The 26426-nt window shown below is 36.4% G+C and overlaps 1 protein-coding gene across 3 annotated transcripts in view; it reads right to left on the bottom strand.

Moving 5' to 3' along the window:
* The window catches only part of LTBP1 (latent transforming growth factor beta binding protein 1), a 477680-nt gene that overhangs the window by 413850 nt on the left and 37404 nt on the right, over positions 1-26426 (bottom strand). For all 3 annotated transcript variants that reach the window (XM_072634139.1, XM_072634140.1, XM_072634141.1), the window contains exon 3: positions 8336-8633. In XM_072634139.1, the coding sequence (XP_072490240.1) occupies positions 8336-8633 (298 nt within the window). The remainder of the gene's footprint in view (positions 1-8335; positions 8634-26426) is intronic.

Here is a 26426-nt window from a genome sequence, read left to right as displayed (position 1 = left end):
ATTTTTTACTTCTAACAGCTAAATATATTTTTCAGGAAGCTTCACTTCCAAAATATTTTTAATGCGTATGATGAGTCAGCATATCATAGTGAAAACTGACTTTGAGCAGTGCCTCTGCCATTTACCAGCTGTTTGATTAAGTTACAAACACTGAGCCTCAGTTCTCTGACCTTATCCATAAAATGTGAAAAATCAATCGTTCAACAACATTTATTAAAGATCTGCTATGTACCAGGCACCATGCAGGAGACTGGGAACAAAAGACAAACATGAAATATTACCTGCCCTCAAGGAATGTATGTTCTATCAGGGGAGATAGTACATACATAAATATATACAAAATAGTGACAAGGTAAATTGAGGTAGGAAGGTAATGGGACTAACAGCTCCGGGAATCGGGGAAAACTTCACACAGAAGATATGGCTTTGCAATTTTAGTAAGTATTAGGGCTATTATGAGGACCAAATGAAATCACGAACTGAAGAATGATTTATAATGTTCTGCATAAATGTAAAGTATTGTCATGGAGCTGTCTAGTGTTATAGAATCTCAGAGTTGGATGTAGTCCTCAGCAGTCATCTAGAAGTTCGGTCCACAAGTGAAAAAATACCTCCTCTAAAATACAGGCAACAAGTTATCAAGCCTTTGCCAGAAGACTTCCGGGTAGTAAGGGGAGGTGGGGAGAGAAAGGGGTGCTATTTCCACATGTCAGGTGCTTCTCAGTGAAGTTTTAATCCCTTAGGGCCATTTTTAACAGGCTCTGTTTCCTATATGCTAATGCCTGAAAAGTACAGGGGAAGGATTTTAAGCATATGGAATGAGTTTAAATGGTGATGTCCATAAGGAAGAGCAGAAGGCTTTATGAAATGTTCTGTTAAAGTATTCTGCTCTTAACAGACGTCACCACATAAACTTACAAAGTAAGTTAACAAAAACAGAAGCCCACAGCAGAGATAAAGCACATGGAAGACTATGGTTTACATTATATTAAATTGCTACACTTGCCTCTTTTCCATGGAATCTGATATGCAAAATGAAATGTCAACCAACCTACTGTAGGGTACCTATGATTATTCATTCCATCAGAAAACTGAAAATGGACACTGTAACCTGAATGTGAAAGATAACATGGTCTGGCATTATATAGAGAAAGTATATAAGGAGCTACACGTTTGCTTATTTCATAATTATATCATTTATTTGCATTGACTTTATCTCCTTAGACTCTTTTGGGTGTCATTTCTTTTATGTTCACAATATCCCTGTAAGATGTGTAATGGAGTTGGAGGGTGAGGGAGAAGGTGATTCACACCAGATAAAGTAACTTAGTGAGCTTCAATTTGTATGAGGCCATAGCAAACTATGTTTTTTCCCAAAGACATAAAATAAATATCTTCCCAAGAAACTTCAGGATGCCATGAAATGATAAAAACAGAAGTCACCGAGAATGAAAAAAGAGGCACTGGCTATGCATGAACTGTCCTGACAGAGTTGACATCACTGCACTGAGTGATACCAGACTTTCTCACAAAGGATGACTCAAGGAGAAAAAGACCAGATATGGGAAAAGTTTTTGCTCTCTAGAGTTGCAAATATCATTCTTGCAAGTAAGTTACCTGTATCAAATGCCCACAATCTGCCAAGAACCATTAATGACTGAAGGATGGTCCTATGAGTCCCATTTAAGCAAAAGTTCTATGTTCCTTTGTTTACCACCTGAAATCCATCAGTAAGAAAGAGAAGATTCTAGGAAAATCTGGACAACCTCATTTCATCACTACAGGCATCTGAAAATAAATTTCTACTGGAGGAGTTTAATGCATACGTGAGCAGTGATACTGACAAGGTGAAAAATAATCATGGCTTTCAAAGCCTATATGAGTGTACTGAAATATTATTGGGCCATAAGAAATGACAAAAGAGATGTATTTAAAGAAACTTTGGAAGAATGGTATGACCTGATGGAGTGAATTGAGCTGAATCAGGAAAATAATTCATGCAGTAACATTTTTGTGGTTGTTGTTTGTCCTTCATTCTCAAAGAGGATCAATGACATGAGGAAGATGATGTCATGACTTGTAAGTGAACTGAAATTAAGTGAGGCCATGTTGTGTAAGGTCAGTAGCCCTCCACAGCCATCTGGCACCGCCATCTGGGTCCGGTGCCAGGATATAGATCAGGATAACTGGAGATGGCCCCACATGCAGTGGGAGACCTTGGCCTTTATAAGTTAAGGTCTCAGTTTGACTGAGGCAACACTGAGGCTAGGTATATTTGTCCTTCCTTGCCGAAGGAGACCATGCCATCAGAGAAATAATGACATGACCTGCACTTGACTTTGTTTGTGAGGGAGGGCTGTGCAGGTCACTAGCCTCACTTCTGCTCCAGAGCTATCTGAATCTAGTGACCAGATATTCATCAGGATGACTGGAGATGACCCGGCAATTGGGGTTAAGTGACTTGCCCAAGGTCACACAGCTAGTGAGTGTCAAGTGTCTGAAGTGAGATTTGAACTTAGGTCCTCCTAACTCCTGCACTGGTGCTCTATCCACTGCACCACCTAGCTGCCCTTAAGGTTAGGTAAGAAAAAAGGTAAAGAATGGCCTCTTTAACCTAGTCAAAAAAAAAAAAATTCAGTCTGTAAGGGGAAGACCTTCTGAGTATCTGGCCAAAACAGAAACAATTGCTATTTATATTCACTTGGAGCCATCAGAATCCAAACAATGACTGAGTAAAACTTAGGCTGGGACCTTTTGTCATCTTATCAATGAGACCCAGAGTGATTTGGGTTTAAGGCCTGATACTTTAAAAAGAAATCTAGATAGTAAACCCCAAGATATCTTCCAGGGTTTCAGCGATCAAAGTATCTATTCCTTTGGACAGAGCATCCACAGGTAAAGGTATAATTCCCTATTTGGACTGAGGGAGAAGAGAGAAGGAGAGAAGAAAGGAGGGAAGGAAGAAGGAAGGAAAGAGACAAGGAAAGAAGGAAGGAAGGGAGGGAGGGAGAGAAGGAGGAAAGGATGGAGGAAGGAAGGAAGGAAGGAAGGAAGGAAGGAAGGAAGGAAGGAAGGAAGGAAGGAAGGAAGGAAGGAAGAAAGGAAGGAAGGAAGGAAGGAAGGTAACAACATCATAAAGACAAGCAACTTTAAAACTCTGATGAATGCAATGATCAATCATGATTCCAGAAGACTGATGATGAATCATACTACCCAACTCCTGCTAAAGAAGCAAAGGATTCAACACTCCAAATGACTTTTTTTTTTTAAATGAGAATGTTTTGCCTGCCTACATATATTTTCGTAAGAGTTTTGGTTTTTCTTTTTTTCTTCTTATCAATTAAAGCGGTGGGATAAGAGGGGAAAATGCCTATTAAGTGAAAAATAAAATCAAGCAAAACATTAAAAAAAATTATATGGCTGTCATTTTCTTCTGTTTTTGTGATTATTCCAAGAATTGATTTATTATCATTAACACCTTCTACCCACTGAATAATAAGCTCTCTGTGATGCACCCAAAATCTAATTAATAGTACTCACATTTGTATAGAACTTTGTTGATTAAATCAATGTCTCCCAGTAATACATGAATGACTTATGTCTACTACAATTGAAGGCTCAACTCAAGTGTTGTCTTCTATATCTCACCTTTCCTGTCCCCCCTTCCATTACTAATTTTAACAGCTGAAATAACTTTATAGTGCTTTGTATTTACTCATATATATACATGTAGTACACCTCTGCTCCCATAGAATGTAGTATGTTTGAGAGTAGAGACTATTTCAGTTTCTTTGTATAGCCAGTGCCTAATAGTTTCTTGCACATAGTAGGCACTCAATAAATGCTTGATGAATTGAATTTAATTGAAATTAATCACAAGTGACACATAGAGACTTTTTAAGGAAGTCAGCATCATGAAGAACAGTCAAGCTCCATAACTCAGAGATATACTTCCCAAATGGCATGCAAACACGGAGGAAGGTACTACTCAGACCTTATGTAAACTGACAGAGAGACCAAAAAAGGGACAAAAAAAAATGACACAGTGACATTTTAAAAAGAGCAGGAAGAGTAAAACTGGACACCACAGGATACAAGTTTAATCTCTACTCTCCTGTGTGACCTTAGGCAAATCACTTAACAAACACCTCTACAACCTCAGTTTTCTCATCTTATCAGTAAAATGAGGGTGCCGGAGCACATACCCTCAGAAGTAGCTTTCAGCTTTGTATCTGAGATCCTATTATCTATAAAATGAGGTTAGAATGGATGACCTCTATGGTCTCTTCCAATTCTAAATCTATAATCCCATGATCACTAATTACATTAAGTGTCTTTGCTAGCACTAAAGTGTTCTAAAGTGGACATGATCATTGCTGTAAAGCAGACATGAAAAAAGAAGAGTGAAATGTTGAGTCTCTTGTGCTTCATTCATCAAAACACTTCATATTTTTAAAAGACTTTATATTTGGTAACTACAGAAGCAATTCCGGTTGCCCTGAAAGAGTTACCAAGATGCTGAGGCTATTCCAAGATGGTATGTATGGTGTAATGGCAGAGCTGATGGCATCTTGCCCAATCTAGTATCCATCATTAATGCATATCTGTATATTAATGTATAATCATTGTGTGTAAATCACATTCTATAGATAAAGGCTCTGAGGTGGTGATTCATTAAAGTCATAAATGTTAACAAGAACAACGCCATGGCTAACACATTCATGACTGATTGATAATTTTACATTCTTAACCAAATTACACCACTATTACAAAGAAGACACTTTCTCCTCCCAGACATAAACTTTGGACTGTTGTCATTCAGTCTTTTTTTCATTCATGCCCAGCTCTTCATGATTCCATTTGGGGTTTCTGCCATTTCCTTCTCCAGCTCATTTTACAGAGGAGGAAACTGAGGCAAACAGGGTTAAGTAACTTGCCCAGGGTCACATAGCTAGGAAGTGTCTGAGGCTAGATTTGAACTCCAGAAGATGTCTTCCTGACTCCAAGTCCAGCACTCTATCCACTGTATCACCTAGACACCCTAAAAATTTGGATTACATGTAAACAAAGATCTTACAGTAAATGAAATTATACCAGATAATTCTGATGTCCAGTACACATGCTTCATCTTATAAATTATTTCATATTAAATATCGATGAGAAACAAAGTAACAGGAATATCAATAATATATCTGATGCTGAAAGCAAAGTTAAATGAAAATTGTCCGCTTTTAAAGCCTGGAAAAATGATGCAAGCATGATGTCTAGTTAACAACATTTCTGAAATCATGTTTTTTAAAGGACACAAAGACTATATTGAGGTTTCAGTACATGCATTATCATTATTCTTAATTACAAGAGTAAGAAATACTTACCACTGGATTCTTCTAGACTCCAAGTTACTGTAAATGAATATAGCTCCTCTTTGACTTACAAAGACTGAACTTAGAAATTTCTCATACACGTCAACAGTTGGTCTACCACAACTTCAGTGAGAAGGGGATTGAGGGATGACTTGGATTTTAATGTTGCTGCATTCCACCGTCTCCCTGGATGCCACAGAATGTATTTTCTCATAGAAGCAACATTAAAATGCAGGGGAGAGGGAAACAACTCAATTTTAATTCTAGTTCAAAGAAGTGTCATTTTTAAATCATAATGTATCTAAAACAGAAGTAAATTCATTTAATGTTCTTTTTATAAGATAGAAGCAACAGATTTTGAGTGCCTTCAAGTTACTTAAAATTAAAAAGGAAGACCTTCAGCATCATAGACATTTCTTTTAAAGAGAATTTATAGGAAAATACAAAAAAGGATAGCATTTCTGCTCATTTGTAAAAATAAGAAGAAGTGAAAGGAATATTATGGATGTGAAACATTAGTGACCTTTCATATGAGGTCACTGTATTATTAATTCTACTAAACTGTTTTACTTTGTTACAAGAGACCTCTGACAAAATGGGAGTAATCTGTAAAGGTCTGTAATGTAAAAACAAAATGCATCAGTAAAATAAGGTGGGAAAAAGCATGAGATAAAAAGGAATGGAGTAACTTCAGTGAATGGAACACTCACACAAATGAAATTGTGAATCTACCAAAGTACCAAGTAGCTGACACAAAGATAGGAAGAAAGGAGAAAGAACAAATGAGGAGGAAGAAAAAAAAGGGGGGAGAAAGAGTGGTTGAGAACCAGAAGGAGATCAAAGGAGGAAAATGAGGAGGAGGAAGAAGAACAAGCAGTGAACTACTCCCTCAGATGACAATCAGTAGTTTAGCTCAAAGAGGAAGTAGAAATTAATTTCAGTTACATTATTAGTTAAATAGGCTTTTGTGGGCTAAATTGATATTTAATGACCATACACAATGTTGTTCATAATGGAAAATGTGTTCCAACTTGGAAATAATGAAATGATGAATGAACTTTTAAAACACAACTTATTTGTTAATTGAATGCTTCCTATATTTTAAATTGAAATAAATTATGGATGATTAGAAAAATCCTGCACTCCCCTATCCATGAAGAATAAATAATCAATCAATATATAGTTTTAAAAATCTCAGTTTAGAAACTGATACTTAGTGACAGACTGATGTACTCTCATTAATAAAACTTTCTGACATTCCCAGGGACGTAGATGTATTATATATGGTCTTACCAAACAATCCATTTTGTACCAGATAGAGATTACTTGCCAACACTATTAAAAAAACATGTACCTACAAATAGAATGCATGATCATTTATCAAAAATGGGTCAACATAGCAACCAAAAGGTAAACATGGTATTAATAAAAGATACACTTAACCTGGCACTGAGGTCAATAAGAAATTATCTCTTTCCAGAACCTAACTTGTACTTGAGATACCAACAGAGCATGGAATTTTTGTGTTTCCAAGATGCATCTGTAATCAGGAAGCACACCATGATCTCTTCTCTCTCAAACCGTTGCTTGCCACAAGGGCAGGGGTGATGGACTGTGATTCACAAAGACAGGGAGAGCAGAGGCCCAGCTCCTGACCATCACCGTGCTTCTCAATCTCTTGCCTCATCAAAAAGCTCTGGGAAACACAGGGCAGTAGTGGTGCTTCCATTTCATTTTGGGGGGACTGGGGGGAGGAGGGAGGAGAGGAGAGGAAGCATGGTGATTATCAGAAATCAGACCTCTGTTCTCCCTCTCTTAACAAAACTTTCGCATCTGGCTCTGAAGTAAGCAATACTTTAAGAGAAGAGAAATAAGAAGACAACTTGGGCCCTGATTATACGTATTTATGGTAGCACTTTTAAGTGTGTCAAGCATCTTCATTACTTTTATAATTTCTTTATAAAGATAACTTTTTCTACAAGTCAAGTAAAACCAGAAAGCATTTAAGTGTCTACTATGTGCCAGGCACAGTACCAAGATTTGGAGACAAAGAGAAAAACAAAATGCGTTCCCTGCCCTAATGGAGCTCAGTCTAATGGGGGAGACAAACTGTACACAACTATGTACAAGCAAGACACATAAAGGATAAACTGCAGATAATCTCAAAGGGAAGACATTAGCATGAAAGGGGACCAGAAAAGACTTCTTCTAGAGGTGGAATTTTATCTGGGACTTGAAAAAAGCCATGGAAGCCAGGATGCAAGGGTAGGGAAGAGAGAATTCTGCTCATGGGGACAGTGAGTAAAAATGTGCAGAAATCAGGAGATAGAGTGTCTTGTGTGAGAAACAGAAAGGAGGACAATGTCATTGGATCACAGAGTATTTGGGAGGGAGTAAGGTATAAGAACACTGGAAAGGTTGGAGAAGATTTGATTATGAAGGGCTGTGAATGTCAAACGTAGGATTTGATCCTGAAGGTGATAGGTACAGAAACATACAACAGATATTTAGTTAGAGAGGGACATGTGTGTGTATGTGTATTTATGTGTGTGTGTGTTAAAGAAGGAAATTAGATGTACAAGACAGTTAAGAGTTGAATAAGTTAAAGGAATAAAGCATTTTGTATGCTATACATCACAGGATCATAGAACAAGAGTTAAAAGGGAACTCAGAGGCCAGCAAATTCAACTCCTTTCATTTTGCAGATGGGCAAACTGAAGCCTAGAGAAATAAAATGATTTGCCCAAGGTTATATAAATATAAGTGTCAAAAGTGAGTATTAAATTCATGTCTTCTAACTCCAGAACCAGTGGTACTCTCCCCACTGAATCATGCTGTCTCCCCCAATCTTGGAAAATACTACAAAAATAACAGTAATCTTGAAGTCATTCCAAAGAACATAGTAAATGCATAATTAACACATTATTGAATAGGAAATTCTGGGGGATGGGAGGGAAGTAAAGAAAGCTTACTGTGAATGCATCTGTTGAGAGATTCCTACTGAAGTCTTCGGCTTTAGAGTCAAGGTCATCTGAGCCACAGGGCTGACTCTCTGTGCAATCTCTACCTTCTGAGATGAAGGATGCTGTACAGCCTGCTCTGGGAGGATCCAGGAAGAAGGCCTAGGGCCCTGACTGCCAGAGACAGAGGTAGAAGAAGTGTCTTGCATGACTGTATTCTCACAGGCTTTGCCTTTTGTCCCTGGTTTGCATACACACAGCTGAGGTCGAAGACACATCCCTCCATTCTGACACTGTGGGATGCAGTTGGCTATAAAAAGAAATTAAAAGGCATACCTTTAAGGCAAAACATAATCAATGTCATTAATCTTCTCTAAGTCTCTATAATAGGGGGATAATCCCTAAGAGCCCAAAGTAAAACGTATGCAGAAATGAAAGTACTAAAAATCCAATATCATGCCAGTATCAATGCCGTTTCTGACAAAAGTTTTCAATTTAGTCTACTGTCAGTTTTTTTTTTCTCATGACAAGTTTATTCTATAACTGTGAAAGAATAAAATGTGGAAATCATCTAATATAGCCCTTCCATTTTAAATGCAGGAAATCATATCCCAAATATTTGCCCAAAATTTACCCAATCACTGGCAGAAACAGAATTTAAAATTCAGGCCTCCTGGTTAGTGATATTTCTATTATTTCTGAAATGGTGCGGATTTGGGATCAGAAGACTTAGGTTTGAATCCTGAATATTGTTAATACCTGCGTGACTTTGGTCAAGTTACTCAACTTTAACTGGACCTCATTCTCCTCAAATATAAAATAAGAGGACTGGATGAGAGATGACCACTAAGGTCCCTTCCATTCTAAATCTATGCTCTTATGTCATAACAAAGTCCATGAGAAAGTATTCAGGCATCAAAATACACTTTACAATCAAATTGTTGAAAGCTTCTATTCTTATCTGAATACTTTAACATTTTATCGATTGCCATACTGATGGCAAAATAAAGCTTCAGCAGTCAGCCAGGACATGAAAAAAATATGGCAAGAATGGATTTCCATCATTTTTCTAGGTCCCCAAGTGGCATTAAGTAGTTCTAAATGACTGTGTGGAGCTAGAAAAGTTAGGAAAATATATAATCTTCTCAAAAGCTCAAGACATGCTCAGCTCAGTCTTGGATTAAAGGAAAAACTCTGGCTCTTTGTCCTAACCCCACCACCAAACTCCATAAATCCCACAACAATGAATTTAGCCTCCTAACTCAGTCTTAGTCTACAAACCAAGCACAAGCTAGACTGGGTTGTAAAAAAAGGGCAGCTTCCTTCAGCAAGATTATTTTTTACTGAGGAGCCAGGTGGCTGAGATGTAGAACAACCACCATAAAACAAGAATAACAACAACTGGTATTTGTTTTTGTTGTTTATCCTTTGCTCTCAAAGGGGACCAATGACAGGCTTGCAACGTGAAGTGGAGTAAAGTGAGGCAGCGCTGCAAATGACAGACTTGCAACATGAACTGGATTAAAGCGAGGTAGCGCTGCAAATGACAGACTTGCAACATGAACTGGATTAAAGCGAGGCAGCGCTGCAAATGACAGACTTGCAACGTGAATTGGAGTAAAGTGAGGCAGCGTTGCAAATGACAGGCTTGCAATGTGAATTGGAGTAAACTGAGGCAGCACTGCAAATGACAGGGTTGCAACATGAATTGGAGTAAAGTGAGGCAGTGCTGCACAAAGTCACAAAGTCTTCTGCCTTACTCTCTACTCCAGAGCTAAAGCACTCCACAAGCATTAACTCATTAACCCACAACTAAGTAGATGCTCTTACTAGTCCTATTTTACAAATGAGGCTCAGAGTCCCACCTACTAAGCACTGGAGAAGAGGAAATGAATTCATCTTCCTAGCTCTAAGTCCTGTGCTCTAAGTCATCTTCTCCATCAGGCTTCAATGGAAAAGCACTGCTTTAAACTAAAGATGTCTTTTAAAGAGAGTGATAATAGTAACAATAAAAGAAGCTTTGCCTCACTTTCAAATAAAATGATGCCAAATACCTACCATAAAAATGACAGGAGATGGAATTCAAATGCTAAGATACACAACACTAAAAGGTCTTAGGCAATATAGAAAACTAAAATCAGGCTTTAAAAAAGTGACATAGCTAATCTTGACCTCCTCATCCATGGGAGATTGGACTAAAAGCTCTCTAAGATCCATTTTAGATCTAAAATGCCATGGTTTAAATAATATAATTTCGATGTGGTTAATCAACCAACAAGTATTTATTAAGTACCTACTATACGCCTAGGTATGCAAGGACTAAGAGTCCCATGGTTACAGAGTAAAGAGGAAATACACAAGAAAGGTCAGTCTCTGGCACTGAAAATGGTTTTCATGTTTTAGTGACATAAAGACAGGATGAGATTTTCTTTATGCTTTCAATTAGAAATGCATTTTAGTTTAACATCTGAGAATGATTTCCTCTCCCCTTCCTTCCTAAGGTGTACTGCTAACATCTTATGATCTAGCAGGAAGCCTACACGAAGCAACTTGTAAAAATGATTGTCTATTAGAAAGCACTGGAATCTCATAAAACACCGCTTATAAAATACGCCTATTATCCTGCTTGCTTGTAAATGGACTATTTCCTCAAACACAGAGGTCTCAATACACCAATTAGAAGTGTTGGTTAAAAATATACATTTATAAGATAGCAGAGTTAGCTAGGTGACACAGTAGATAGAATGCTGGGCCTAGGAATCGGGAAGATCTGAGTTCAGATCCGTTCTCAGACCCTTATTATGTGTGTGACACTGAGCAAGTCACTTAACCTCTGCTTGCCCCAGAATCCTCATTTATAAAATGGAAATAATAATAGTAGCTACCTTCCAGGGTTGTTGTAAGAAAAAAAATAGCATATATACCATGCTTTGCAAACCTTAAGGCAGTATATAAAAGCTATTGATATTATTAATAGGAATACAAATTCAGAGCTGGAAAGGATCTCAGAGGCCATGCAGTACAAATGCCTTGTCTTACAGATACAGACACATGCGGTAGAGAGATGAAGTGAGGTGCCCAAGGCCATACGAGTAATGTCATCATATTGGTATTTGAACCTAGATTGTTTTGCTCCAAATTAGTGTTCTTTCCACTGCATTTGCAAAAGAAAAAATGTAATTAAAAACCTTTAAGTTGATATGATCTGAAAATATAATTATATCAGTGAGAAATCAAAGGGCTGCAGAGAACATCTAATCTAACCCCCTTATTTTTCTGATTTGCCCAAGGTCACCACACTAGTACAGCCAGGATTTGAACCCAGGTATACTCAGAGTCCAAATCCAAAACCCTTGTTGTGATACCATGCCTTTTCTATTTTCTAAAGGAAAAAGTCTATACTCCATAATAGCATAAGTTCCTCAGGTCTCATATTTCCTCAATAAAGTCGTCCCTGTTTTTCCTCATCAATAATAATCTCTCCCCCTTCTAAAATCCTGCAACAGACCCTTAGGATATAGAACAAGAAAGAAGCTTAGAGATCCTAATCTAACCCCTTCATTTTACAGATGAGGAAATGGAGGTCCTAAAGAAATGAGGTGACTCACCCAAGTTCATACAGATGGTAAACAGCAGAGAAGGCATTCAAATCCAGATCCTTTATCTCGATATAGAATTCTCTCACCCTTATACCATGCTGTACCATTGCTACTTACTTAGTATTTGTAATACGCTACCTTACACTTAGTTATCCATCAGTATTATCACAACGTCAAAGGGACAGAAGAGCCTCAAGCTCATTGGTTAGGTTCCCCATGAGAAATTTATGGGAAGACAAGGACACAGGATGGGCAGGTATAGGTATGTTGCAATCTGTTTCACGGGTAGGGTCACCTACATAGACAAAATCTCAGAACTAGTTGGACATGCATAATTTCTATGCATTAATTATGTCTTTCTCCTTTCCTATGTAAACTGCAAGTTTCTTGTAATCAAGAATGTGCAGGGATATGCTTTAACAGAATTCCTCACTCACAGGAAGTATAGAATAAATATGCATGATTTCTTGAGAGATTTATCCCTAAAAGCACCTAGCACAGTGAACTGTATATAACAGGTGCCCAAAAAATGTTTACTTATGAAGATAAATAAATAGAACTATGTGACTTTATCTCTGCTCCTTTTGTGGGGTCTAAGGGCTACTATAAAGAAAACATACCTACCAGTAGGCAGTAAGAGTCTTCTGACATGTACACTTGATAAAAATGTATTTAATGAGATTTCTCACTTCATAACTGGAATTAGATGATACAATAATGGCAAATTTAAACAGTGCCCAATACTTCCAAGTAGATGTTTTTCTACCAAAATAATTATTTAAATGCTCCTTTACATACTATGGTTAGGCAAAGTTCTGGTCTGTGCTCTGCTATGTCATGTCTAAATCCATGGTGAGAAATAGTTACTCTTATATTTAGTTATATTCCAGAATCACTTTCAAGAACCCAAGTGGAAAATGTGTTTAAAAAACTTTTTGAAGAATTCTGATTATCTGGACTGACAAGCTGAAAGAAAATGGCCCAAAACAGAAGCTCTCTGGTAATGGATTCAAGATGTAGAATGAGCCACACATTTTTACACACAGACAATGAAGAAATGAGTATGTTTTCCTTAATTAAGCATATGTTCCATGACTATTGTTTTTCTTTTTTTTCTTTTCAAAAGGAGAAGTAAGAGGGAGAGAAAATAGTGCTTGTTAAAAAAAAAAACACAACAGCTCCAAAGCTCTCAAAGGTCAAAGAATTATAGGAATTACATCTGTAATGAAACTGATATATGATCTAATACAAAAACCTCTCATTTTATAAATGAGGAAACTAAGGCCCAGAGAAAGTAAGTGACTTGCTCAAAGTTACCATACAAGTTATCTTGTAAGTAACATAGCCAGGACTCAAATCTGGATCCAGGTGTGTCTGACCCTAAAATCAATTCTCTTTCTATTATGCTGGAGCTGCTTTCACCTTCTGCAGTCCTCAGCCATAATAAGAAATAAAGATATGTAAAAACAAAATAAGCCCCTCCCCCCCAAAAAAAGTGAGAAACAATTTGATTATTTATTTAAGATATAATTTTGGAGCTCTATATTAGTAGAGAGAGTTTCCTCTTTAGGGAGTTCTCATTGCCAACAAGAAAGAAAAAGAGAGAGAGACATGAGACAGATCAACAGATATACACACACACATACATGCATATATGCATATACACACATATAGATAAATTCTTAGGTTTCTCCACATGTCAACATTCTACTCCATTCTGACAAAAAAAAAGGTCTGAACATTCTTTACACTTCATATGATGACATTTTTAGATACGCAAATTTTGCACCAAAGCTTGGAGAAAAAAGTTTCGATTCAGGCATGGGCTCTATTACTTTAATTTCAAAAAAAGAAATCCTTAGTTATATTTAAAATCTATCCTGGAGCATTACTGGACCAACAGTATCACCCTGCTACTTGGCCTCATAACCAAACAAGTTGCAGCATGCCTATTACATGTGTCCTGGGGAGAAATGTGAGTCTCACTGTGTTTTATGTGATCAGAGACAGCAGGTGAGAAACTGCTCTGCTGTATCGTCACAGTAATTCCCAGCTGCCCTTTGAAGTTACTCAGTAACCCTGAGTGCTATCTGATCACAAGAAACATAGCATGGAGTCACATATTTTAGAATATTTTAATGTCTGGTCTGTCTGAAGGCCAAAAACAAATAAATACTTCTACTGTAAAAAGTCTCAGACTAAACTTCCTCCAAGAGGCCTGAATGGCTGAACCACTGCTACTGAAGCCACCTATTTCTTCAGCACAGTAGAAAAATGAAGTAAATGATGTGTTGCATGGTAGTGAATTTTCTAGATAATGGAAACAAATTTTTAACCATTTTATGGACTTCATTCTAAAATGCACATATGTATGTATGTATACACTTCCCGCCTTACCCAGAGGACAATGAACCTACTATTTGATTAAATTCATACATTATAATTTGTTCAGCCATTCCTTAATCATTGGCCACATAGGTGGTGTCTAGTTTTTGCTATTATGAGTAATTACCTCAAGTATTATGATTCCTATTGTACAGATAAGAAAAAGATTCAGAAAAGAGATCAAACTATAAATCTGTGCAATTCCTTTCAGTTATAGTCTAATGGAAATTCTCCAAGAAGACAAACTTAAAAACAATCAGGTCTCACTGCAACAATGTATATACCCAATATTGCAAAATAAAGAAGTAAATGAATAGCAAACACAAAATAATAAGCCTTATTCTTTTTCTTTATTCTTTTCAAATAACACATTATTATCTCCACAAATAATACTTACTCATAGTTATACGATACTTTAAAGTTTGAGCCACACTTTATACAAAATACCTCTTTCAAAAAAGGCACAAACTCCTCAAATTCTGTTCAGATAGAAGCTAGACTACTTAGTAGAGATGTTAAAAAAAAAAAAAGCCACGCTTTAACTGGAAGTTTGACTACCTTGGAAGGTCCCTCCCAACTCTGGGATTCCAAGATTCTTATCTTGTCTTTTCCTGATGACTCAAAATCTTCATACATGGACAGAAACACCATTCAGTATTTCCTCTTTCAGTATTGAGCTATCATATGCCCTTGTGCCCACCTCTAAGAGTCTTCCTCCTAATCCCAGGTCCAACCCTTTTCTTCAGTCCTGATCCAATTTGCTTCTTCTAATCTCCCTATGGTCCAGAAAATCAAATCATAAGACTCATTAAAAACATTCACTTCATGTGAGGGTCTCAAAAATACTGTGACAGCCATTTCAGGTATTTAGTGGTCTCTTCCCTCTCCTCACAAAGAGCTTAAGTTATAAGAAGTCTGACCTTTCCTTGCATGACAGGTTTTCCTGTATGACTTCATTTAAATTATCTATTGTTCGGGATGAAGCTTACTCCTATCCATATTACTAATAAAAATGTAATGATACTCTTAGAGCCCTATTTATGGTATAATTTAACTAACTCATGTAATATATAATAAAAAATAATAAATAACTTTTCTGCTTCTGCTGTTACCTTTTTAGGAAGTTTTTAAGTAGTCCAATTTAAAATTTAAAAAAACAATTCATGTAATTTGCATCCTCATGACAAACAATATGTAGAGACATTTGTACAATTTTATTGTGGTCATAGGTACTAATGAACATGCAAAAGATAATTATTCTCAAAAGTAAATTATATATAAAACTTTTTATTGATTTTTTTAAAGAATTGTAGAGTTATCCAATCCCCTCACATTTTATTATAAGGCAAAGGACAGTTAAGTGACTTTCCATAGTAATTAGTTATACAATCAGGACTAGACGGCTGGGAGATTGAAGCACAAGTAACTATAAGTTTATTATCTGTATACCACATTAAGAATCTATGATTAGAACACTAATTCATTGTTGGTGGAGCTGTGGGTTGATCCAATCATTATGGAGAGCAATTTGGAACTATGCCCAAAGGGCTATAAAAATGTGCATACCCTTTGACCCAGTGATACCACTTCTAGGACTGTATCCTGAAGAGATCATAAAAATGGGAAAAGGACCCACATGTACAAAAATATGTATAGCAGTGGCGGTCAAACACTAAAAATTGAGGGGATACCCATCAATTTGGGAATGGTTGAACAAGGTGTGGTATATGAATGTAATGGAATACTACCGTGCTATAAGAAGTGATGAACAGGCAAACTTCAGAAAAACCTGGACTTATATGAACTGATGCTGAGTGAAATGAGTAAAACTAGGAGAACACTATATACACAGTAACACCCATAGTGTGCAAGGATTGTTTCTGAGACACTTAGCCCTTCACAGCAATGCAAAGACCTAAAGCCTTACCAAAGGATTCCTATTACAAAATGCTATCCACATCCAGACAAAGAACTATAGAATCAGAATGCAGAAAGAAGCAGACTGTTTTCTCTTTTGTTATATTTTTGTTTTGCTTTGTTTTTTTCATGGTTTCTCCCATTCATTTTAATTCTTCTATGCAACATGACTAATGTGAAAATGTGTTCAGTAAGAATGTATATGTAGAACCCACATAAGACTGAATGCCCCCTTTGGGGAGGGAAGGGGGAAGGAGGAGGAGAAAATTTAAAGCCTAGAGAAGTGATTGTTGAAAACTGAAAACAAATAAATTTTTTTAAAAAAAGAAATGATGCACAGGCAGATTTCAGAAAAACCTGGAAAGACTTATATGAACTGATACTGAGTGGAGTGAGCAGAACCAGGAGAACATTGTACATAGTAACAGCCACAGTGAGAGATAACCGATTTTGATAGACTTAGCCCTTCTGAGCAATACAAGCACCTAAAAACAATTCCAAAGGATTCATGATGGAAAATGCCATCCATATGCAAAGAAAGAACCATGGAGTCAGAATGCAGAGAAAAGCAGACTATTTTCTTCTTTCTTTTGTTTTGTTTTCCTTCTCATGGTTTCTCCCATTCATTATAATTATTCTACGCAATATGACTAATGTGAAAATGTGTTTAATAGGAATGTATGTGTAGAGCCTATATCAGACTGCATGTCATCTTGGGGAGGGAGGAGGAGAGAGGGGGAGAAAATTTTAAAGTTATGGAAGTAAATGTTGAAAATTTAAAATGAATAAATTAACTAATATAAAAGAATCTATGATTAGGACTTTCAGGTCATATGACCAACAAGATGGCAGACTAGACATTTTCTCTGATTCCCACAACCTCTCAAACTTCCCCAAAATAGAAATTATGCACCAAACATACAGCAACTGCAGCTGTTTCCATAGTCTAAAACACCAAGAATCCAAAACAAAACATAGGAAATGACACCCACTGACCCTGAGCTCACTCAGTATCCCTCCCTCACCTCTCATGCTACCTACCAGCAGTGAGGCCACACAGGCAGACCCAAGGACACAACACAGGCTTATATAAAAACCTGCCCCTAAACCCCAGTTCCCCCTCCCTCTCTTTCCAGTATCATAGAAATCCCAGGTCCAGACGATGTAAGTTTCCTCAGGCCTCAGCTTGGCTGCTACCTTTTAGGAGCAAAAGTCTGCTAGGGACCGCATCCCAGAAGCACCAACGATGCAAAATTCTGAACTGCTGGTGCCAACAGGTTCTGAACTGCCAGTGAAAGGCTAAAGACTAATGAACAGAAAGAATGAAATAGGTCACCAGGACAGGTGTCTGCGTCTTTAAGGAGCTGTCTGCACCAGGCCAGAGTGAAAGAGCACAGCATTCAGCTGGGGCCAGTTCTGACCATCCAAAAGTCAGTTGGGGCAAAAAACCGAGGCTGGTGAACCATGAGTTGAGCAGTATGGGTAAGAGGTTGAGACACTTTGAGATCCAATCCCCAAAAAAATCACAATCAGAAGGGAGAGAGTAAGAAGAGAGGAAAAGGGAGGTAGGAGTAAGAGTTAAAAGGCCAAAAATTCCAGGAAGAAATCTCAAAGGTCTTGAACATAAATATAAATCAACAGGAAAAACAGTAACAACAGAAGGAAATATCCTCTCCATATCTAGTAAACAAGTTAAGCATCTATGAATAAATATTGCAAAAGAAAGGAAAATAATCCACATTTGACAAGGCAGAGGATTCAGTGGAAGTTGTATAGAACGAACCATAACATACTCTTCCTGAGTTGTTTAAAAAAGAAATGAGAGTTATGACAGCAGAATTTATGTCCTGCACAGCAAAAATAATGGGTAGAATAGAATAATTTGAATCTGTAATGGTCAGCCTGAACAAAGAAATAAAAGACAGAACAATAGACTGGGAATGCAAATACACAAAAGATCTGAAATATCAAGAGAAATGATAAAAAGAAGTGAGGATGAAGGGGGAATAGCATTTTCTATCAGAATATTAAATTATATTATAAAGCAACAGTCATCAAAACCATACAGTAATGGTTAAAAAAAGACAGAAAGGTAAATGGAACAGACTAAACAAGAGATTCAGAAACAATATAGTTTAATAATTCAGTCTTTAATAAAGTAGAAAACATAAGTTACCCAAGGAAAAATTTCCTCTCATGAAAACTGCTGGGAAAACTGGAAAGCAGTCTGGTAGAAATTAGGGTTAGACCAACACCTCACATCACACTCCACAATACATTCTAAATATTAGATACATGACTTTAAAATTAAAGATCATAGCACAAAAACTAGAAGATAACTAGATCATGTACCCCTCACAGGTATGGGTACGAGATACATTCTTAACCAAACAAGAGATAGAGGCAATTAAAGAAGATACAATAATGTTGATTACTTGAAACTGAAAAGATTCTGCATATTAATGCATCTAGGATAAGAAGAATAGTCAAATAAGAAAAAAAATCCTTGTATCAAATTTCTCTAATAAGGGTTTTGTATCTAAGATATATACACAATACATAAATAAAAACTTTATGTGTGTATATAAGACAGAGATAGACAGAGAGAGACTAATAACTAATAGCCATGTCCTACTAGATAGTCAAAAGACACAAATGGTTCTCAAAAGAATTGCAAAGTATTCACAGCCATATGAAAAAATGTTCTAATGCACTAATAATAAGAGAAATGGAAATCAAAAAGGTTTCATTTCATACCCTGCAAATTGACAACAATGACAAATAAAACTGGCAACAGACAGTATCAGAGGGGTTATGGGAGACTAGGTACATGCATACACAGTGGAACTGTGAAAAGGTACAATCATTTTGGAAAGCAAGTTGGCATTATAAAAAATGATTAAAATGTATATACCCTTTGAACCATAGCTCACTGATAAGAAAAAAGTCCCCATATACTCCAAAATATGTACAGTAAAACCTTTTGTGATAGCTAAGAGTTGGAAACAAAGTTAGACTGGGGAATGGCTAAACAAATTGTAGTTCATGAATGTAATAAAATACTACTCTGCTGTAAGAAATGATGCATGTGATGAATAGAGAGAAGCATGAAAATATCTATATGAACCTATGCAGAGTAAACAGAACCAAAAAAATGTATACAAAATAGCTAATTCAATGTAAACAGAAAAAACAATACACCAAGAAATCAAAAGTAAATGTAATAAAATTATAAAGATCAAGTGGGATTCAAATGAAGGACTATGAGAAGATACCCTCAAGCTACCCCTTGCTGGAGATGGGAGGTCCACCAGATGTTACATTATCTGTACGTTGCACATGGAACTTAAGCAAGGAGGCAAGAGATCATCTTGCTCTGCAAGGTCCCTGCCTTTGACCAGACAAGGATGCGTCTCCACCCAGCGCATCTGGTGGAGTTTCCTGCGGGCCCTTTGTATTCCTCTCTTCCCTAGCTGCAGCCTTCATCCTCTAATCTTACAGGACCTTGGTATCTTCAGATTGAGTTATCAGATAAGAAAGTATGTTTAAAATACTTAATAGACAGAGGGCACTGTATAATGTGAGCTCTCATTTGGAAGGGCAAAGTGGTTGTATTGGAAAAAATGTAAGACTCAGAACCATTTGAAGTGGGCATGGTCACTTATTTGAGGCATTAGCTTTATCCGTATATAAATGGGAGTAACGAAGCTTTGAATTGCCTGCATCCTAAGGATATTTGGAGGAAAGTACTTGGTGAATGGTAAACCTGAGCTGTTCTCACCTGGGATCTCTCTGATTACCACAGGTACCTGAGCTTTGACTTTATCTAGGCCTTTTTTTTTTTTAAACTAATCTATGATTTCTTTGGTATAGAGAACTCCTGGTGAGGAAACTCCCAGCTATGCAAATTAACAACTATTCTGCAAATTATGGTCTTAGAGATTTGTCTGAGGCACTGAGAAGTTAAGGGATGTGCTCAAGATCACCAACAAGTAGGGCAGAGAAGGCATGTGTAGAGGGTCATCAGCTTAGTATGGCAGAGCAGGCATGTGCTCAGGGTCTTCCTGTCCTCAGGGCTGACTCTGCTCCACTCTGCCAAGTAGCATCTCATCCCTTTCCTAGCCTAGTTGCTCCTGCAGTGGGGGCTGTTTTCTTGAATCATCTCACCTATTCCAGCTTCTGTCCCTATATCATAACTCCCTCTCTCTTTTCAGTACCAATGCTATGGGGGCAACTAGGTGGTGCAGTGGATAGAGCACCAGTGCAGGAGTCAGGAGGACCTGAGTTCAAATCTCACCTCACACACCTGATATTCACTAGCTGCGTGACCTTGGGCAAGTCACTTAACCCCAACTGCCTCATCCTGGATCATCTTCAGTCATCCTGATGAATATCTGGTCTCTGGATTCGGATGGCTCTGGAGGAGAAGTGAGGTTGGTGACCTACACAGTCCTCCCTCACTCAAAACAAAGTCAAGTGCAAGTCATGACATCATTTCTCTGATGGCATGGTGTTCTTCAGCAATGAAGGATGAACACACACACACACACACACACATTATACGTTTTGTTTTTAAACTTTCTCAGTATATCAATCAGCTACACTGATTGTTTTTTTCCTCTCAAAAAGAAACCCTATTTGTCATATTTAATGGCTTTTAAGGAGGGGTAAATGGAAGGATACGTGCTAAGGTGATATAAGAACAGAAATCATCCATTAAATTTTTTAAAAAGGAAGAAAAAACCTATGATTGTTCAAAATGTTACTAAACTGTGAATATGTTTTAACATGGTTATAACACTACTAAGCCTGTACTCCAACAGAAATCAAAGAAAGAGAAAAAAAGACCCAAACACATTTATAGCAGCTCTTTTTGCAACAGCAAAGAACTGGAAACTAAGAGGATGCCCATCAATTAAGAAGTGATTGAACAAATTATGGTATATGAATATAATGGAATGCTATTATTTAATAAGAAATTAAGAAAGGGACAGTTATAGAGAAACTTAGCAATATCTGTATAAGTTGATAGAGTAAAAGAAGCAGAACCAAGTGAATAATTTATAAAACAACAATACTATAGCAAGATAAAGCCAATCTTTTTTAAATGGCAATACTACCTGAATTAATTTACAGATTTCGCACTGTACCAATCAAATATATAACAAAATTTATGTGGTGGAATAAAAATCTAAATGTCAAAGAAAACCATGGGAAAAAGTAGGGATGAAAAAGGAAGAGCACTTCTAGAGTCTAACTGTACAAATCTTACAAAGCTCTCTACTATACACCCTTTTTCCATTTGCAAAAAACGAGCTGACATTTCAGATCTTATTTTCCTATCCCTCTCTCTCTCTTCCTGCCTAAGGATACTATAACAGCTGTTACTAGGCAAGAGATCTGGAAACATGCCAATAAATTCCAGTGATGAGAAAAAAGGAAAGAGGGGAGAAAGGTGAAAAAATTGACTTTCTACATTAAGTTGAAAGTGTTAAGACAGTTTGAGACTGGTAAAAAAAAAGTGACTAAATTGCTGAAGCTTTAGGGACTCAAACTTCTCCAGTGGGAGCAATATGTGAGGTACAGAAGCATCTCACCAGGCTTTTTGATGCTGTCCCATATTTAGAGCTTCAGTATTTTTTATTTCACAACTTATTTTAACACAGCATGGCATTATTAACATTCAGAGCACTCAAATGAAACAAATTTAAGCCTATTGGGAAAGATGGTTCATTCAATTACAGAGCTGGAAGTCCTACCAAAAAATGAATTTATAAAAAGTTTCCAAAAATGAAATGACTGCCTACTGCTTTAGTACCAAGAATCAAAACTGATATCCTTGAGTGTCCACTTGACCAAGTGAAAGGCAAAGCTGATAGGAGAAACAATGAGAAAAAACAATATGGTTTTGATGCAATGTACCAAATTCAGCCTACATGCTCAAATTCTGCTGCCAGAGACTTCAAAGTGATGGACTAGTGAGAGAGAGAGCATGCTTTACTCAGTCCCTGAGGGTAGAATTTGACCTTTTCCAGTCAAACTTCAGCATTAATCTTAAAACAGCCTTGCATATCATTTCAAAAAGGTTTTATCGGCCCAGAAAAAATCTTCCCTTCTCATACTGACTCATACCCGAATAATGCAGTGATGGGAAAATGAGCCCTGGGGGCAGGTATCATCAGTGATTTGAATTACAATGTTTCTGGCTTATCTCAAACTCCCCACTAAAAGTTCCAGATTAGCTTTCTTAATTGAATGAACATTATTACTATTCCTGTGACCAAAAAAAAATATTTTTCAAATAAAATTACTTATTTTTAACAATATTGGGTAAAATGAATTAATTATCACTGCAACTTAATTCAACAAACATTTATTAAATGCCTACTAAATGCCAGCTAGTTGGCACAGTAGATAGAGTGTCAGGAAGACTAACCTTCCTGAGTTCAAATCTAGCCTCAGACACTTACTAGCAATATAACACTAGGTAAATCATTTAACCTTGTTTGCCTCCTTTTTCTTAGCTATAAAATGAGCTAGAGAAGGAAATGGCAAACCACTACAGTATCTTTGCCAAGAAAACCCCATATGGGGTCACAAAGAGTCAGACATGATTGAAAACTACCATTGGCCAGACACTGTGCAAGGAGCTGTGTGCATTTCAAACCTACATGCAAAAGAAATAGTTCTTTTGTCAAGAAGCTTACATTCTACTGGGAAAAATGCAATATTTCTCTTAGAAGCAATTAAATACAAAGTACAAACAAAGCAACATAAAGCAATTTCTAGAGGAAAAAAGGGCTAATAACTGAAATACTATCTAATGTTACATGGTAACAAGTTCTGTGTTATCCAAGATGTAAACAATACTTAACTTGTTTTTCAAGTTAAACCACATTAAAAAAAATTTCCCCTAAAATGAAAATACAATAGTGACCAGGATATAAATGCCTAAATATCATTGTACAGTGAACACAAGTCATTCTGTGCTGTTCAAAGCCTGCCATAAGTCCATCAGTCTATGCAGAAGAATCAAAATGACCAGTTACAAAATAAGCAAAAACCTTTGAAGCCTCAGGATGAAATTCAAATCCAACCCTCTGAGACACAGAGAAGACTAGAAGTAAAGAGCATGGGAGATAATCATATTTGTCAAAAAGGAATCAATCAAACAACATGCACACTAGCTACTAGTCATTATTACTGAGCAACAGTCATTTCCAGAAACAAAGCTGAATTCAAATGCAGAGTTAAAGACTCAGCAGTGAGGAAATCTCAAAGATATGTTTTCAAATATAAATAAAAAAAACTAAAAGAGAAAATGTTATTATTCTCATTGAAGGAATTCTTTTACTTAAAAAACTTTAGGTAAATTTTATGACTTTAGCATATAACCTTTTGAAAATAATTCTGTAAGTCTTCAGAACTCTGATCAATGCAGTGAATAATCATGACTTCCCACCTCTTGGTAAAGAGACAACGAGCTAAAATTGCAGGATGAGAAGTATCTTTTTAGATGTGGTCAATGTGCTGATTTGTTTTGGTTGACTATACTGAGTTATTACAAGGAAGGGGTTGTATTTGCAGGAAAGCTAGGCACAGAGATAAGTGAGGAGTAATAGTGATTACAAAAAAGAACATCAATGAAACATTCTATAAGTACACAAAGACAGAGGAAGTTCATGAAGTGGTGCAGATAAAAAAGGAAGATGTTATTACCATGTTACATTTAATACATATTTAAAAAAACAATGTAGCATAAGTTCATAGTTTTATACACAATTCTGTATTCTCTCATTGTATCCTGAAATGCTCTTGTTTGATAATGTTTAAGTTCATTAAATGAATAAAATGAGTTTTAAATTTTAAAAATTAAATTACTTCCCCTATAATCTGTCCCTATAACTTCCTACTCCATATAAAATGTCAAACCATGCCCTTTTATTGATTCAGTTCTCCTACTTCTATGCCCAGCCTTCTCAAAATAATGAAAGGATAGAGTAGATGTAATTTTAGGAAGACCTATTTCTGAATATCACAAAATCTTGGCAACTCAGCAGCATGAAAACTTTTCACTATGAAAGTAAAGTGGTAGAATATGCGAGGAAAAAAAAGTCAGGAAACCTAGGTTCCAGACATGGCTCTTCTAATTGGCTAGATAATTTGGGGGAAGTTATTTCATTTCCATTTCCTCACTTAAAAACCAAGATAAGTTCTATGTTCATTATGGAAAAGAGATTGAAAATGAATAATCAAACAGAAGGAGAACCTAGTGGCATCATGGAAGCCACTAATTAGGAACTATGTACATAATTTCAAATTGCTTTCCAAAATGAAGGTTCATCAATAACGAATGCATCAATGCAAAAATGCACTACAACCCTTCCAACATTTGTCACTTCCTTTTTTTGTCATTTATGCCTCCTTGATGGGTGCAAAATAGAATTTCAAAATTGCTTTAATTTGCATTTTCCTATAGTAGTTAATTAGAAGTAGGAGTTATCTGTAAATGTCTGCAATGTAAAAAAAAACCATACCAAACTTAAAAAAAAAATTGGGAAAAAATAAAAAATACATAGAACTGGTCCTTCAACATAATGATATTTTGACAATGAATGAGAAATTAAATGTTTTTCCAAAAAAAAAATCACAGGATGGAGAAAGCATCTTGAAAAATGAATCTTTGGAAATATTTCCATCATTATCTAATTTTTGTGCTGAAAATAAGCATGTTTCACCCATAAAAACTGTCATATCTTCACACTTAAAAACTTTAGGGATAGAATGGTTTTGAACCCATCTCTTCTTTGAAAACATGACACCTTCTTATTAGTTTGTAAGAATAACTAACATCAAGAAAGATAAAGACTTATTGGCTGAATTTTAAAGAAACATTTGCAAAATCGGTAGAGGCAAATTAGTATCAGGATTTAGCAAGCTATAGATAATAATCAGCTTCTCTCATTTGTATTCATGCACCTTTGTAAGGTCTCTTTTTCAGCTCTGAAAACTATTAAAACCAAGCACCGCAACCACCAAGTATCTCAGAAGCAAACCATCAAAATGCCACATCACAAAGATTTAAAATATTTTTTTCAAAAATAAAACATATTCAACCGCACTGCTCTCACTAAATATTACTAATTTTTAGAATATTAATTAGGTTAATAAAATCGGGCTGATTTTCTTAAAAGAAGCTAAAGATGGCAGATAAGAGAAGTGATGATCAGTAACATCAAAAGCTCTTGAGAGTTCAAGGATGATGAAGACTGAGAAAAATCCAGTGGATTTTAACAAACTATTGGCAGTTAAGAAACTGTTGATGCAGTTAGGTGGCACAGTAGATAGATCAGTGGGCCAAGAGACAAGAAGAGCCATGTTCAAATCCATTTCAGCCACTAGCTATGTGACATGGGGTCTGTCTCAGTTTCCTTAATTGTAAAATGAAAATAATAATAATAATACCTACTTCTCGGGGTTCTAATGAGGATCAAATGAGATGATATTTGCAAAATACTTAGCCCAGTGTCTGCCACATAGGAAGGACTATAGGAATGCCAGCTGCTATCATTAAAATTATTATTATCAGCATCAGCACCATCATTATTAACCTCAGAAAGAGCAGTTTCAGCAGGGGATTGGGTTCAATGTTAATAACTCTGGATTTTCACATAATATCCAGCAGTTTGGCAAAGAAGCAATACTTCCTATTAGTCCCTAAGAAAAACTGATTAATTTCAAGAAAGATGCAAATGTTTTATAATGGAGGGATTGAAGAAAGACAGCAACATTAGTGTACTTTTGGCAGAGCTGTGAATCAGTATATTCATTCAGAAAAGCAATTAGGATTTATACAATTAAAGTGATTAGAAGTCCATAACCTTTGATGCAGAGATTCCACTTCAGGGATATAGGCATAAGCTCCAAGGAGGTCCTGGACAAGAAGGTTCCCATAGGCATTAAAATTTTTATAACAGCATTCTCTGTAGTAGAAAAGAGCTTGAAACAAAGGAGATTCCCATTGACTTCCAAAAAACTAAACAAACTATGGTATTTTAATGTAATTGAGTATTGCTTTGTAAATAAGAACTGATGAAAATGAGCACAGAGAAGCATGGAAAGACTTACATGAACTAATAACGCAGGGGAGTAAGCAGAGCAAAGAAAACAAAACACATGGTAACTACGCTAATTCAGATATG

Source organism: Notamacropus eugenii, chromosome 1 (assembly GCF_028372415.1).
Source record: "Notamacropus eugenii isolate mMacEug1 chromosome 1, mMacEug1.pri_v2, whole genome shotgun sequence".
NCBI lineage: Eukaryota > Metazoa > Chordata > Mammalia > Diprotodontia > Macropodidae > Notamacropus > Notamacropus eugenii.
This window is presented reverse-complemented; position numbering and strand designations above follow the sequence as displayed.